The following is a 14947-nucleotide window of genomic DNA, read 5'->3' on the forward strand; positions in this document are numbered from 1 at the left end:
TGTTCTTTTGACTTAACTTTTTAAATATTTCTGTACTTTTTTTCTCTTATAAAAGTCATTGAAGCTTCTTGTAGAAGGAAGGGAGAGAGACGCCTGGCTGGCTCAGTCAGAGGAACAGGAGACTCTTGACTTGTGAGTTTAAGTCCCACATGGGGTGTAGAGATTACTTAAGTGTTTTTTGGGGGTTTTTTGTTTGTTTGTTTTTTAAAAAGGGAGAGAGAAGGGTGCCTGGGTGGCTCAGTGGGTTAAGCCTCTGCCTTCGGCTCTGGTCATGATCTCAGGGTCCTGGGATCGAGCCCCGCATCGGGCTCTCTGCTCAGTGGGGAGCCTGCTTCCCCTCTCTCTCTGCCTACCTCTCCGCCTACTTGTGATCTCTCTCTGTGTCAAATAAATGAATAAAATCTTTAAAAAAAAAAAAAAGGAAGTTTGAAAGGTAGGAGGTAGGTAGGGAAGTGGGTGGGTTGGTTGGTTAGCTGGGTTGAAGGAAGATTGGCTCCCCGTGATTGGCGTTGAGCAGCTATTTCTGAGGGCCTGCAATGTGTAAGGCTCCTCTCCCAACACAGAACATAAGGCTACAGATGAGGTGGGAGTGGGACCACAAACACACCTAGCACCTGGGACAAACCGCCAGGAGTTGAACACAGTGAAGCAGCACACAGGAGTGTGTGATCAAGCATGCCCAGACCGGGAGGGGACACCAGAAGGTTGAATGGTCAGGAGAGGCCTCCCTGAGGAGGCAACATTTGAGATAAGCTAAGTAGATGAGAAGCTGCCATTCATGGGGAATGCTGGGGAGGGCAACTCTCTAGGCAGTTAGAATAGCCAGTGCAAAGGCCCTGGGGCAGGACTGTGCCTGGCATGCTAAAGGAACATTGGGAGGCCTGTGTGGGAGGAGAGACGAGGGCAGAGGCAGGGTGGGGCAGATTATCAGGGATTTCATGGGTTGTGATGAGGCACATTTTTAGAAAGTGAATCCCCCAAATACCCATCTTTTGGAACCGAGAGTTTGGTAAATTTTAATATATCAAACTAAGCTATGTGTAAGCTTTGTTTTCTAAAAAAGCTTTCACGCTGTACATACCACTTCTTTATTCCTGTGACAGATCTGGGAGAACCTCGGTCTGTGTCACGTGCCTCAGCTCTACTTCTCTTTAATAGCTAGATGCCCTGATTCCGTGGGGCCTCACCCTTCCCCTGCGGGCCAGGTCTGTGTTTGCTTGACGGACAGCACCCCATTAAGGGTCCCCATAGACTTGGCATGCATAGGTTCACACTGGCCTTTCTGAAGGACACACCCCAGCAGTAGAGCCCTGAGGGCCGAGAGCGTGCACGTTTGAAGCCCCTCCCAGAACGCCATCCTCATAAACAGTGTTCCTTTCTTGCCATAGACGGGCTAAAGTCCCAGCCTGCTCCCTCTCCACGGGAGGTGGGCACAACATGGGACATGCCCTATACTGAGTCACATGCTCCACCACGTCCCCCTGCAGGGGATTCTGGGAAACTGTGAACTCCCTTTGCAAGGAGGTGGGCTGAGCCCCCTTCCAGCTCCCAGAGTTGGAACCACGTATTCGTTGGGGTGTATGCCCGTCCTCTGCTACTCTGCGTATTTCTCTCTTTGGGCTCTAAAGCTTTTCATTTCACCCAGAGAACACACTTCAGAGAACACTGGGATGGAACCAGAATTACCCTAGACCTGGAATTCTAATTTAGGGAGGAATACGACCTGACGGGGAGAAACTTGCCACCCTCTCTTCCTTCTTTTGTTAAAACCCCAAGGTGGCAGCTGAGAAAATGAGAAAAATGCAAACTTCAAAACGCTCAGGAGCCCTAGACATCCTCTTTCTTCCTGGGTCCAAAGACTCTTTCATTCTTGAGTTACAAAATGATAAATTCCAGGGGTCACCTTTTTTTAAAAAAACCAGTTTTTAAAATGACTATTGTTCTGGCAAGTGATTATGTGTGGTAAAATAAATTGAGACAGTTCAGATGGGTATCAGATGAGAAGGGACAGTCCCATTTTTCCACCTCCTAGAAAGACTCCTGGCCTCCCAGGGATCATGTACCATTGTACTTTCCCCCAGAACTTTTTCTCTGCATCCAAAAGAGTATTACTAAACCAAATGCAGTTATGCTCCCCACACAGTATATGTCTTTTTTTTTTTAAGATTTTCTTTATTATTTGGGGGCTGGGGGTAGAGCCAGAGGGAGAGAGAATCCTCAAGCTTGATTCTGCACTGAGTGTGAAGCCCGACACAGGACTCAATTCCATGACCCAGAGATCGTGATCTGATCCGGAGTCAGGAGTCAGACACTTAACCTAATGAGCCACCCAGGCACCCCCGGTTCATCATTTTTGTGCCACATCTGTGATACAGACACGGCGGTCAAGTTCAGTGGTGATACCTGTGGGCTCTGTAGCCTGGTGACCTCGGCTGGAATCCCAGCTCCTCCATGCGCACAGGCTGTGTGACCTTGGACGCTTCCTGTACAATTATTTAGTCTCCTTGCACCTCAGTCTCCCGCCTGTAAAGCGGGTGATTGTGATCACGGCTGGTGTGCAGATTTAACGAGTTCGCATACACGGAGCCCTCGGGTCAGTGGATAGGGCCTGGTACACAGCGAGGGCTGTCAGATGTCATTATTTCTCTCCTGGGACACTTTAGGTCCAGGACCCAGTCTTCACCAGGGAAGGAAGGCCTGAGCCTGAGGGCTGAGCCGGAAAGGAGAAGGAGGCCTCAGGGGAGGTCCCAGGAGAGGGCCAGGGAGCCGCTGAGGGGTGTGCAGCCTGGGGCCAGCCTCGGGTCAGCAGCTACAAGAGCAACCCCCTCTCCCAAGTGTTCGCCGTCAGGTGCCTGCCAGGCCATTAGCAGCAGTCCCCACAGGGCTGCAAGGTCAGCACGTTCTCCAGAGGGTCCCAGAGATGGGGCCACCTGTCTGCGGTCCCACAGCAGCAACTGTTCACCTCTGTGGCTCCTGCATTTAACCCTAGGCTGTGCCTCGATGGCTTTTAGGTGGCATAGTGTTCTGGAAGGCATTATGGGGTTGGCTTTGGGTGCTGAAGAAAATGGTGATCCGAGTGCCCTGGGCTCACAGACCAGCTTCTGGAATGGGAGCCCCAGGGGTAGTGACAGTGAGGGGGCTCCAGGGCCCTGGCTGGGGTTCAGGTGCCTCGTCTCTGGATCCTCCTGGCCACCCCAAGATTCATGAACCCTCTTTCCCCACATGACAGAGGAGGAAACCCAAGTTACGGACATCTGACAACAGACCCTGGAGCACTCGGCCAGAGGTCTGCTGTCCATGGCCCCGCACTCACCTGTGGGACCCTGACCCCCAGGAGTCTGTCCCTCTGGGCGATCTCCTGAGACCCCATCCCTCTCCTGCGGTTGGAAGCCTTGGTCTGGGCCACCCTCATCGCACCTGAACAACTGCAAGAACTTTCTCACAGTCTCTCTCCCCACATGCTTGGCCCTACTTCCATAAGGGTTGCTATTCTATCCGGCCACCAGAGCGAGACTTCTACAACACAAGTCAGGACCTCACACTCACCAGCTCAGAATCTCAGAGGCTTCCTTCCTGGAGGCAGTCCCACATCTTCTCGTGGCTCATGAGTCCCTGAGAGGTGTGTCCCCCCCCACCCCCAGACCTTGCCTTGCACCAGTCATCCCCTCCCTGTCCTCACTCACCACCAGCCCACAGGCCTGTTCCTCCCCTCATTCACCAAGCTTGACCCCCTCCCAGCCCAGCCCCTGCTTCCCTCCGAATGCAGTGCTCTTCTACCCTGTGGGCTCCCTCCATTCTCACCCCCTCAGAAGAGTCACACTCCATCCCAGCTGATCCCTCCCCATTTACCTGGCATTATCTTTCTTCAGAATTCCTCTTTCTGCCTCACCTTATGGGATCTCTCTTCCTGTTCATCTGTTCCTCGTGGGTCTCCGTAACTGGAGGTCAGCTCCGTGTTCCCTGCTGTGTGTCCCCCGCCTGGAACAGGCAGGCTTCCAGGACATCTTGAGGGATGAGTGAGTGGACAGAATAAATGTGAACCCTTTTCTGGCTCACTCCAGCCGGTAAAGAGGAGAAGGCTGCGGCCCCTTCCCTGGGGGGGCAGTTGGCCTTCTTGGGTCAGTACCGCTTTGAGAAGCAGCATGAGCCTCCCTGAGGCCCCTCTGACTCTGATCATCTCATTCCAGGCAGGTGGACACTAATACGAAAAACGTCTTTGGGCAGCCACGGTTGAGGGCATCCCTCCGAGACCTCCGCTCCCCGCGGAAGAATTACAAATCCACCATTGAGGACGACCTGAAGAAACTCATCATCATGGACAACCTGGCACCCGAGCAGGAGAGAGATGCGGGGGTATGTGGAGGCCGCCCCCCACCACGTGCGTGCTTGCACACACAATTGGGCGGGGGCAGGTGGTCATGGGAGGGCGAGGGAGGAGGACAGCACTGCCTGTGCTCACTCCGGCCTCCCCCTGCCTGTGGCCCCCACCTGCGGCAGCGGTGGCAGCCCACCCCATTTGGTGTCTGTGGCTATAGCCCAGAGTCAGGTTGTCATGGGGGTCAGAGACCAGATCCCAGGGGCCCAAATCCCAGGCATATGGGGGATTCCTTCCGTGCTGGGGTAGCTCACGTGACTGGAAAGCGATGCTCTTATCGGTTCTCGTGTCCCTCTCCCAGATCCCAGAGTGGAAGCAGCCTCCAGCCACCCAAACTGCGTGGACCAAGAGTGGGGGAGGGGTTCCCAGGGGAAATTCAGTCTCTTGTTCCCCAAAGGCAGGGGAACCATCAGGCTCCCATAGTCCCTCGACACTGTGTTTCTCTTCCTTCTTGTCCTGGCCTGCTCCGGCTTGGCTGTGATCTTGTGGAACCGAGCTGTCCCCAGTGGCCCCTGCCAGTGACTGACTACCATTAGTCCAGCTTAGGTCACCCCGCCTTCCCTAACCCCTGGAGCAGGAGGTAGCATCCCCAGTGGAAACTTGAGGTGCTTTGAGCAGAAAGGGACAGAGAAAGATGCTGGTTGGGTAAAATGTATGGCTGTCTGGGACACGGTGGCACCTGTAAGGACAGGGACCGGGAGGCAGGCCAGAACCATGCCGTGTGACCGTCCCTGTCTCACCAATAGTCACCACAGAAGAGCCTGCAGCGGACCTTGTCCGATGAGAGCCTGTGCAGCGGACGGCGGGAGCCCAGCTTTGCCAGCTCTGCCGGCCTGGAGCCGGGCCTGCCCAGCGACGTGCTCTTCACCAGTACCTGCGCCTTCCCCTCCAGCACGCTGCCCGCCCGCCGCCAGCACCAGCACCCCCACCCACCCGGCGGCGGCAGCCCCAGTACCGTCCCTGCCACGGGCAATGGCTTCCCGGAGAAGAAATGTGAGCCCAGGCGCGCTGGGGCCGGTGGGTGGGGGGCTTCGCCAGCATTGGGAAGTGGGGGACAGTCTGCACTAGAGGTCGTCAGTGGAGGTGTCAGCTGAGGTGGGGAGCTGGGGTGCATTGGAGCTTTGGGGGGTACTGGTGGTGTCACCTACAGAGAAGGGAGTTGTTAGCTGAGCATCGGGGGGTCTCCTGGTGGCCACCTAGCTAGAAGCCTGGACTCCCCAGAGATGGGAGTCATCTGAGGCCGGAGAGGGGGGTGGTCAGCCCCTGCAGCTGTAGAGAGGAGGACCCTGAGAGTCGGGCTTCCCCTTCACTGCTCCCCCAGCTCCCCGTTCCAACACTAAGCAGATGGTTCCATAAATGTTTATTTACTTACCTGATTCCCCCCAAGTCTGCCAGCTCTTGGAAGGAGGAAGTGTAAGGGTGTGACTCATCCGTCCTTTTATTCACCCAGCGACTGTTTACCCAGCATCCCCCACGAAGGGGGCACAGTGCACACAGGCCCCGTCAAAGCCCGTGCACTGGCTGGGGGTGGGCCCTGCCTTTGCCCCCCACCTCCTCCCATCCCCCAATCCCTATTCACTACCCCCAAAGGCTCCAAAACTGAGAGACGATGCAGAAGTCTGGGCCAGGCTCATCGAGCAGCAAAACCCAACCCAGATGGCCATGGACTGTCTATTGTCTGTCTCTACCCCCCATGGTGCGAGGGATCGTGACTTCATTGCAGGTCCCTGGCATGACTGCGGGGTGCTGCCTGGCCTTTTGGGGGGCCGGTGTGTAATAGCACCTGCACAGCGCCCTCCAATGCAGACAGATCTCCACTTCAGAGATGTATCTGCCTAGGGATTCTGGCTGAGGCCCGTGTCCGGTATCATGGAGGTGGGAGACGCCCCTGAGCCTGCTCCCACTCCGCCCCCATCTCAGCTCAAGGCACACCTACCCCTCACCGCGCTAAACCAAGACGCAGACGCCTTCATACGTGGGAGGCGCGTAGTGCGATCCCTGATACGTGCAGTAAGCCCTGGACAGTGCTGGTTATCTGGTATCTTGTCATATTGCATCTGAAGCAAGCATTTTAACCCTACCGCAAGTCACACCTGCATCTCGGGACTGGTGACTGGGTTAGGACCAAGCATTAACGGGACCTACTGAACCCCAAAGCCTGGCAGAGCTGGGCTTCAAGAGGTGCCCCTGCCAGCAAGTGTGAACACGAGCCAGGCATCTCGCTCTGAGCCTCGGTTCCCCCTCCACAACACGGGGGACATCACAGCACCTCCGTCCCGGCTACTTGGAGGTGAGGCTGTGAGATGGTCCCCGTAGCATGCCCAGCATGGTTGGGTCCTGCCTTCCCCGCCTGAGTCACCTCCTGACCTCCCTGAGCTCTGCTGCTGTCCTCTGTCCCCTCCCCTTTGGCAGCTGTGAAGCATCAGCAAGCTGAAGCCTGGGGCCTCTGCCCAACACACGGGACTTGGCCGATGGCTGCAGCAAACGCAGCTGCTGCCACCATCACTCCCAACACCCAGAGACTTCGGGGGCCTCTTTCTCTGCCCCACCCTCCATACAGGGACCCAGCAGGTCTCTCCGCGGTGCCCCTATCACTACCAGACACTGACCACACACTGATGACCCGGACTTGTGTCTGCGGGATGGTACTGCCTCCTCCAGAAACAAACTTGGGGCCCACCCCCCTCCCCAGCTCAGGGCCGGCTTCAGGATCCTGAAGTCACTGTGCACCCTTCTCTCTGGCCCACGCTAACCTCCCGCTTCTGGAAGTACGTTGGGTTGCACGTACAGAATCATTCCAAGACCTGCCATTTGTTCCTGCCTCCCCGACCCCCCTAGCCTCACACAGGCCTGTCCTGGGCAGCCCCCCACCACCTCCCTGCTCTCCACCCCCACGCGGTCTGGCCTCCACAGGCAGCTGGGGAGCATGGGAGCACCTACATCTGGTCGCGTGTCTGTGTGTGTCCCCCTCCACACCCCCCACCCCGCGCCCAGAGCCAGCCTGTGGCTCCGTCCCACACAGAGTGAAGGACAAAGTCCTCCTGACCTACGAGGTCCCACACAGTCCAGCCCTGTCACCTCTGACTTCACCTCCCATTGCTCTGTCCCTCTCCCTCCGTCCCCACCCCCATAAACACCTGACACTCCCACCCCCTTACCTGCCGGCATTCAGCAGCTTCTAATGAGCGTAATATATTAATCGTGTGCGCTGTTAGAACACTGATACAGCACTGTAGAGCTACACAGAAGGTGAAAGAGAATGGGTGAACGTCTCTGTTTCCTTCACATTGTCATCCTCCCATGTCCCTTCTTCCTACCCAGCCACCATCTCTGCCTCGGAGCTCTCGCTGGCCGACGGGCGGGACCGGCCACTGCGGCGCCTCGACCCCGGGATGATGCCCCTGCCTGACACAGCCGCGGGCCTCGAGTGGTCCAGCCTGGTGAACGCGGCCAAGGCCTACGAAGGTAGGCGCCTTCCCCCCAGCCTGGCCCGATCCCTCCCCTGCTGCCCTGTCCAAGAAGGATCCGTGTGGGGCCCTGGGGCTTTGAAGTGGGGTACACGCAGGATCCAGAGTTAGGGGGAGCACGTTCACATCCTGCCCTGTCTCTTGCTCACTGTGCAGTCCTGGGCAAGCGTATTTGTCTGTCTGACCTACGGAACATAGGAATGTGCCTGGGGCCGCAGTGAGGGTCACATGAAACACCACTGAGTGTGAAACACGTCAGGCACAGAACAGGCCCTCAACAGAGGGCACCTGATACCACATCACAGGGCAAACTTGTCATCCTCCAAACTATTTAGGTTTGCTTTGGCTGCAAGCGGCGGAAAACCCAAGTCAACAATGACTTAAACCTGTTTGATGCCGGTGAAAATTCCTGGGGTGGGTGGCTGGGGCTGGGGGGCACTTCCACAAATGCTTCCTTGTACGGGGGGCAGGCTCCTTGTGCCCTCTGCTCTGCCATTTCCGGGGGCCTTGCCCTCATGGTCCGAGATGGATGCTGGAACGCAGGCCACCATGTCCAACTCTGAGCAGCAGGAGAGCGGACACATCCCCAAGCCTGACCCTCCCCTTACACTTACTTCCCGTGGGCCAGAGCGTCGCACACAGCCATGCCTAATAGCTCCAGAGCAGGCTGAGACATGAGGCCATACGCCGACAAACATTTGGGATTTGTTCTTATGGAAAAAGGGAAAACCGGTAATGAGGGATAGCTAGTGCTCTGCCCTTTCCTTCCCCTGTGACCTTGGGCAAGCATCTTTATCTTTATAAGCATTAGTTCCTCATCTGTAAAATGGGACCTTTGGTAATTCCTGACCAACGTGAACTTAGTCTTCTGGCTCATTTTTTCATCTTTTAGATGATAGTTTTGCTGTCCTTCCTTCAGGAAGCCCTTCCTGATAGCTCCTAATATGGATTTGACACCTGCTCTGGGCTCCCCCAGCCCTGACCCCTCAGGGCCACTGTCTTCTCCACTGGACTAGGAGGGCAGGACCCAGGGCCATCTTGGTCACTGCTGGGCGCCCAGCATGGGTCTGGCTGAGAGCAGGATCCCTTAAACCAGACCCTTCCTATTTCCGTGTTTGGGCCAGTCCACTTCTATCTAGCAGGTGGCCTGGAGGAAGCGTCCCTCTGTGTCTGCTCCTTTGGTCGCTCCCGTCCTCTCCTGCAGCCTCTCCTGGTCACAGGGTGAAGGCAGGGTGGGAGAGAGAGCGGTCTGAGAACACCAGGCCAGGCCTCTGCTCTACCCCCACCTTAGGCTCAGAACCCCCAGCTGGGGAGTGGCTGCCAGCAGGGGCCCGATACTGCAGGTGAACTTGACCCTTCAGACCCTTTTGACCCTCCTCCATGGTGGAGGAGAGGGTTGCTCCGCAGCACTTGTAGGAGGAGGTGATATGGCCACAGTGACATTACAGAGTATCTCCACAGAGCCAGCCTTCTGCCGCCTTCCAGAATCACTTTCTAAGCTCTGGTCTCTGGGATATGTGAGGATTCCCGTTCACAGATGAGGAAACCGAGGCTTGGAGTAGAGAGTCCCCGAACTGGCCAAGGGCACACAGGGTGAGGAATCGAACCCAGGCCTGAACGGCCCTCCAGAAAGATGGGCAGAGGAAGCAGATCAGTTGCAGAACAGGAAACTCAGATGCCCTTACACTCGGGTACATGTGCTCGCGCTCTCCTCATTGAGATGAACTCAGATCGTAACTCACCGAGCTGCAGTTTTTCACCTCAGAGCTGCAGAGACAGAGTTGGGTGACCCCGTGGGTGAGCAGGGGAAGGGTGCAGGGCCCCGTGCTGCCAGACGGACCGCACACGTGCCCTTTATCCCCAAGCGTCTCAGGAGTCTTGGCGCAGGAAGGCCTTTCCTCCAAGTGTGACCCAGTCGGCCATCACCCCGTGTGCGTCCAGCCTGGTGAGGGTGTGGGCAGACCTCGCCTCTTATCCACGACCTGAGCGGCCACAGTGGGAAAGCGGGGGTGACTTGGGGGACAGAAAGGGAGCTGGTTTGTTTTTTTACCCGTTAGTTCATTGGTGCCGTAGACTCGATGCTGCTGGCCCCAAGGACTACACGTCCCCTTACAAGTCACAGGCAGTGTGAGGCTGAATGTCACTTGGGTCCAGGACTTGGGGAGGGAGGGGAAGGAGTGGGGCCAGCACAGGATGGGACAAGTGAAGGCATCCTAGTCTCCCAAGAGAGGAAGGGTCAGGTGTGGTTAAAAGGGAAAGCAGAGCCCCTCTTCGCCGCTGATGAGCCGGGTGACGAGTGGTTGGCCTCTTCTGCCTTAGTTTGCTCACGTCAAGGTGATGCTCCTACCGTAGGGCAGTCGTGAGTATTGATGGGTTTGCACAGACTGACCACACTTACGAACGAACACTTATGCACGTCCCTAAGGACATTTGGGTTTTCAAACCAGGTTCAGGATCCAGGAAGAGAATCTGAGGGCCTTTATCAGTTGGACTTTCTGGGTCTCCCCAGGGTCCTCGGGGGCTCTCACTCCCTGGGTTCCCTGAGCCGCTCTTTATCTGATGGAGGTGCATGAGGATTGTGGGGGTGGGTCCCAGAAGGGATGCCAGGTGGTGGGGCCACCTCCTCTCTCCCCACGGGTGTCCAGGCCTCCTGCGGCCAAGACCACTGGTCTGTGGGAAGCAATGGGGAGGCTGTGGGCATTCCCTGAAGACCCAGATGCTGCCAGCTGCTGTCCTATTGTCTGTCCAGACACAGCCCCAGCTGTGGGCTTCTGGGAGGGGCTGGGGCAGCCCAAGCCCCCTCCCCCACAGCCACTCCCCCACCCTTGCCTGAGGAGCCAGCACCACTGAGAGAAGCTGGGGGAGCCGGTTGGTGTATCAGGGCCCCCCGGGGAGATTTCTCCCCCTCCTCTGTGAAATTAAATGAACCCCAGCAGCCACACGGAAGGTTAGGTAATGGGTGATGTGGGATGCTGTAGCCAAAAAGCCTGGAAGGAAACACTGATGCCACAGCGGCAGCTACTTCCCCTGCGGAGCAGGAAGGAAGGCTGGCGGGAAGGGGGCCGGCCGCGGAATGGACTCAGGGTGGTTTTAGCAGCCTGTGAACTTGGTTGGGGACCGTGTGTGCATTATCCTATGGGACTCAAACAAATGGAAAAGACTAAAGGAACTGTCCACTTTGGCAGGTCTGTCTGTGGCATGGTAGCTGTGGCCTAGGGAAGCTTCTACGGGTGAACTACAGAGATATCTGGGGTTTACTTCAGAATCTTTCAGAAAAAAAAAAAGTAAAGGGGATCCCATCTTATGGGGCTAGGAAGTAAGGAAATGCTTTAACAAGGGTGTGGTGGGGGGGTGGGAACCACAGGAGCCATCCTGAAGAGCTTCCCGATGGCCAAAGTCAGAGCAGTCGAACCACATAATAAATACGAGCAGTACTGGATGCTGACCCAAAGACTAGAGTAAATGTCCACTTGTCCATACTCACGTAAGCAGGTAACGAAACAGACAGCTATATGATAGCTCGTCCTTATAAGAGGATCCTAGTTAATTGAGAAGGAATGAGGAAGACAGAAAGGCATCGTTAAAATAGCACAGTAATGAGTGATGATTGCTAAAATTAGTGGGGAGACTTTATGCAGAAGCAGGGTGTTTGTGTAGCCTCGAAGCATCTACCCCAAATATTTATGAATGACTGTGCAGTCCCCAAGTGCTTTCATACTTGGCCTTCCAGGAGGGGAGGCTTTATTCCCCTCACTGTTGGGAGTGGGCTGGCCTCGGCGTCTTGCTCCTAACAAAGTGACTTTTGGAAAGGAACAGTCGTAACATCACAGTGGAGAAAGCTGGTGGACAGCACCTTAGCCAAGGGAGCAAGGTCACCATTGGTGGTAGTAAGACACATCAGCATCTGGGCCGCCTGGGTGGCTCAGTGGGTTAAGCATCTGCCTTCGGCTCAGGTCATGGTCCCAGAGTCCTCGGATCGAGCCCCACATCGGGCTCCCTGCTCAGCAGGGAGCCTGCTTCTCTCTCCCTCTCCTTCCACTCGTGTTTTCTTGTTCTCTCAGTCTCTCTCAAATAAATTTTAAAATCTTTAAAAAACATAAAATAAAAACTTTTTTAAAATGTCAGAACTTGAATCGGGGGCCTGCCTTTGCCAGTGTCCAGCTTGTGCCCTGAGCTCCTGGTGGCACCTCTGTCCAAGGGGCATGCAGGGACCCAGCCCCTGGTTTTCTGTACCCACGCACTTCACTGTCCCTGGCTCATTGACTCCTACCCTCACAGAAAGATCACCTCCCCGTCCCTGTTTTAAAATGCAGGTGCCTGGGCCCTGTCCCCAAGGCGAGTCTAGGAAGGGACCCCAGAATCAGCTTCAACAACCAGGGGGTTTCTTTTCTCTCTTCAGTATGCATGGTATCCCCTGTCTTGCTTTGCTTTTCGCTTTTGAAACTTCACAAACCTTCTTAAAATCACAGTGCAAACACCTCCCCGCCGCCCCGCCTCAACTCTGCTTTTTTCATGCCGTTTACTTGTTGGTGGAACCAGGTCGTTCATGCCGAGTTTGGGTGGTTACTCTCTTACGCTGTCATTTAACTTGTTCCCTATCCCTTGCATTTGGTCTAAACCGGTCATTGGCTCTAAAAGCTTGCTCAGAGTCAGGATGGGATTTCTTGGGAGTCACTTGATTGGGTTTTGGGGTAGGAACCCATCCTAAATGCCTGTGTGATCAAACAGAATGATTGGGAACGTCAGAGTGGTTTGGCTGGGAGGTGTGTGTGATGGGGGAAAGGTGGTTAGTCAGTGGGGTGGGGGTACTGGGGGCAGAAGAACGGGGAGCCCTGCTGACCTCTTTTCCCTCTCTCTCCTGGGCAGTGCAAAGAGCCGTCTCACTTTTCTCCCTCAACGACCCAGCTCTGAGCCCGGAGGTCCCACCTGCACACAGTCCTGTCCACAGCCACCTGAGCCTGGAGAGGGGGCCCCCCACCCCCAGGACCACCCCTACCATGAGGTGAGGTTTCCCTGGGAACACGTGGAGGCTGGCAACCTGGGTCCCTACAACCCAGACCCTGCCCAGCATGCTGGTGAGAGGCAGCTACTGCCCCCTTTTCCCCCTCTTCCTCTGGCATTAGCAGGGTGGGGGCATCTGCTCTTCTCTCCTGACCGACTGGGGAGTAATCCAAGCACCGGGACACAGTGCTGACCGGGCCCAGGTTAGCCCCAGCCCCATGGATGGAGACTACACTGTAATCAATACCATCAGTTTGCTTCTAAGTCATGAAAGTCTAAGCGGTGCCCCGCCCTGCACCCCACCCTGGTCCCTTCCTCCCTGGCTTTCATCTCCCCTCTGTCTGCCCCTGGGTCTTCTCTACACACAGAATTCCTGAACTATGCAGATGGGCACCTCTCCCCAGGGCTCTCTGTGGACCCAGCGGGGACTGAGGCCCTAGCCCTGCCCTCCCGAGGCTTCCTGGGGAGGGAGGAGGAGACCGATCTCACTGTCCTCTCACGTTTAGTGCCGCATATCTGACTGCACTCACTTGGCTGGAAAAACAGTTAAAAAGAGGGAGACCGGGTGGAAAGGGCGTGTTTGCAAGTCCGGGGACTTAAGCAGCACTCTTCACACTCACGTGCACTCCTCGCCATGCGGGCTTTCGTGCACATCAGCACGAGATGAAGGGGTTTTCGAGAGAAATTTCAGCTCTTCTTGGTTTTTCTCTTTTTTTTTTTTTTTTTAACTCTTGTTCACACCCCTCTTTCACTGGCTTTAGAACTCAGCCTGTACCAGAGATGTGGCCCAACTATGATCACAGGGAGGAGGCGGCTGCAGACCGGGCTGCTGCAGGGGGAGGAACGGGCTGGGTGCGGGAGTGGCAGGACCGTGGCCTCTGGACGAGCACCTGCATTCCCTTCACCCCTGAGCTGGTGACCCTTTCCCACCTGCCTCCCACCTCCCCTGCAGCTGCAGGCCCCCAGGATCCAGGACCAGGGAGGGGGCAGAAGTGGCAGGAAGGCAGGTGGGCTGAGTCCACTCCCCTCTCTCTCCCTTCTGGTCTGCTGCAGCCCACCCTCTCCCCGGCACCCCCACTGTGCCTCATGGAGCCCTCCGGAGGGATTGAGCTGCCCCTGTCCTCTTCAGGGGCCCTGCAGGCCAGGGCTGGGGAGCTGCACAGAGGAGGAGCCACAGGCTGGGCTCCCCGCTCTGTGGTGGGGGTCAGGGGTAGTAAGGACACGGTGACCTCCCAGACCACATCGGGCCAGGAGCTGTGTTACACTGAGACTGTGCCCAGAGCAGGGCAGACTCTCTGGAAGGGCAGCGTTGTCGGTGTTCTTTATTGTCCCCAAGGGCAGGCCCTCCTGTCCTGGTGCCCATTGCGGATGCAGGGCCCAGGTCCGCTAGTGCTCGGTCCGCCGGGTGGTCCGCTTGTGTTATGCCATGTGAGGCGCTCACACCGGGAGGAATTTCTCCCAGAAATACACGCGTGGCCTGTGCCTGGGGGCACACACACAGCCTTCCACAGGCGGCCACAGCCCCCGTCCACATCCACAGATGGCCCCTCTCTGGGTGGCATGGCAGGGAGGAGGGCTGGCTACAAGCTCCCCTCAGAGCTCCTCCTCCAGGTCCCTCTCAGGACCCCAACAAGGACAGGGCTCTCCAGAACTTCAGGGACCAGAGGGTCCTGGCCTCCGTGTTCCTCCCAGCTGTGGGTCTGGAACCCTCCCCGGGGCCTGAGGGGGCCTTGAGTCTCACCCTATCCCTTGTCCTTCCAGCGAGGAGCCTCCCCTGGACCTGACAGGCAAGGTGTACCAGCTGGAGGTCATGCTGAAGCAGCTACACACCGACCTCCAGAAGGTAAGGCCGCCAGGCAGCCAGCCCTCAGCCCGGCGCTGGGCTATTCCGTTTCCCACACCCTCGGCGGTGGCGGGCAGCAAGGCGGGCGCTCCTGTCCACTACCCACCACCCTGCCCACTCTTGGGGAGACCACCCAGCTTTGAATGTAGTCAAGAGCAAAGAGTAGAAAGTGACAATACCAAAGTTTGGTAAACACATGGAGAGAACTCTCCTAAATTCTTGGAGGAAGAACAAATTGGCTCAACCTTTTCAGAGGGCAGT

General features: G+C 56.5%; 1 protein-coding gene across 1 annotated transcript in view; it reads left to right on the forward strand.

Annotated features, from left to right (window-relative positions):
• The window catches only part of LOC111161521 (signal induced proliferation associated 1 like 3), a 227016-nt gene that overhangs the window by 209825 nt on the left and 2244 nt on the right, over positions 1–14947 (forward strand). Inside the window, exons 17-21 of the mRNA XM_022525245.1 lie at positions 4188–4353; positions 5122–5368; positions 7697–7840; positions 12709–12844; positions 14605–14686. Of these exons, the coding sequence (XP_022380953.1) occupies positions 4188–4353; positions 5122–5368; positions 7697–7840; positions 12709–12844; positions 14605–14686 (775 nt within the window). The remainder of the gene's footprint in view (positions 1–4187; positions 4354–5121; positions 5369–7696; positions 7841–12708; positions 12845–14604; positions 14687–14947) is intronic.

Source organism: Enhydra lutris, unplaced genomic scaffold (genome assembly GCF_002288905.1).
Source record: "Enhydra lutris kenyoni isolate GAN:26980312 unplaced genomic scaffold, ASM228890v2 scaffoldscaffold85, whole genome shotgun sequence".
Taxonomy (NCBI): Eukaryota; Metazoa; Chordata; class Mammalia; order Carnivora; family Mustelidae; genus Enhydra; species Enhydra lutris.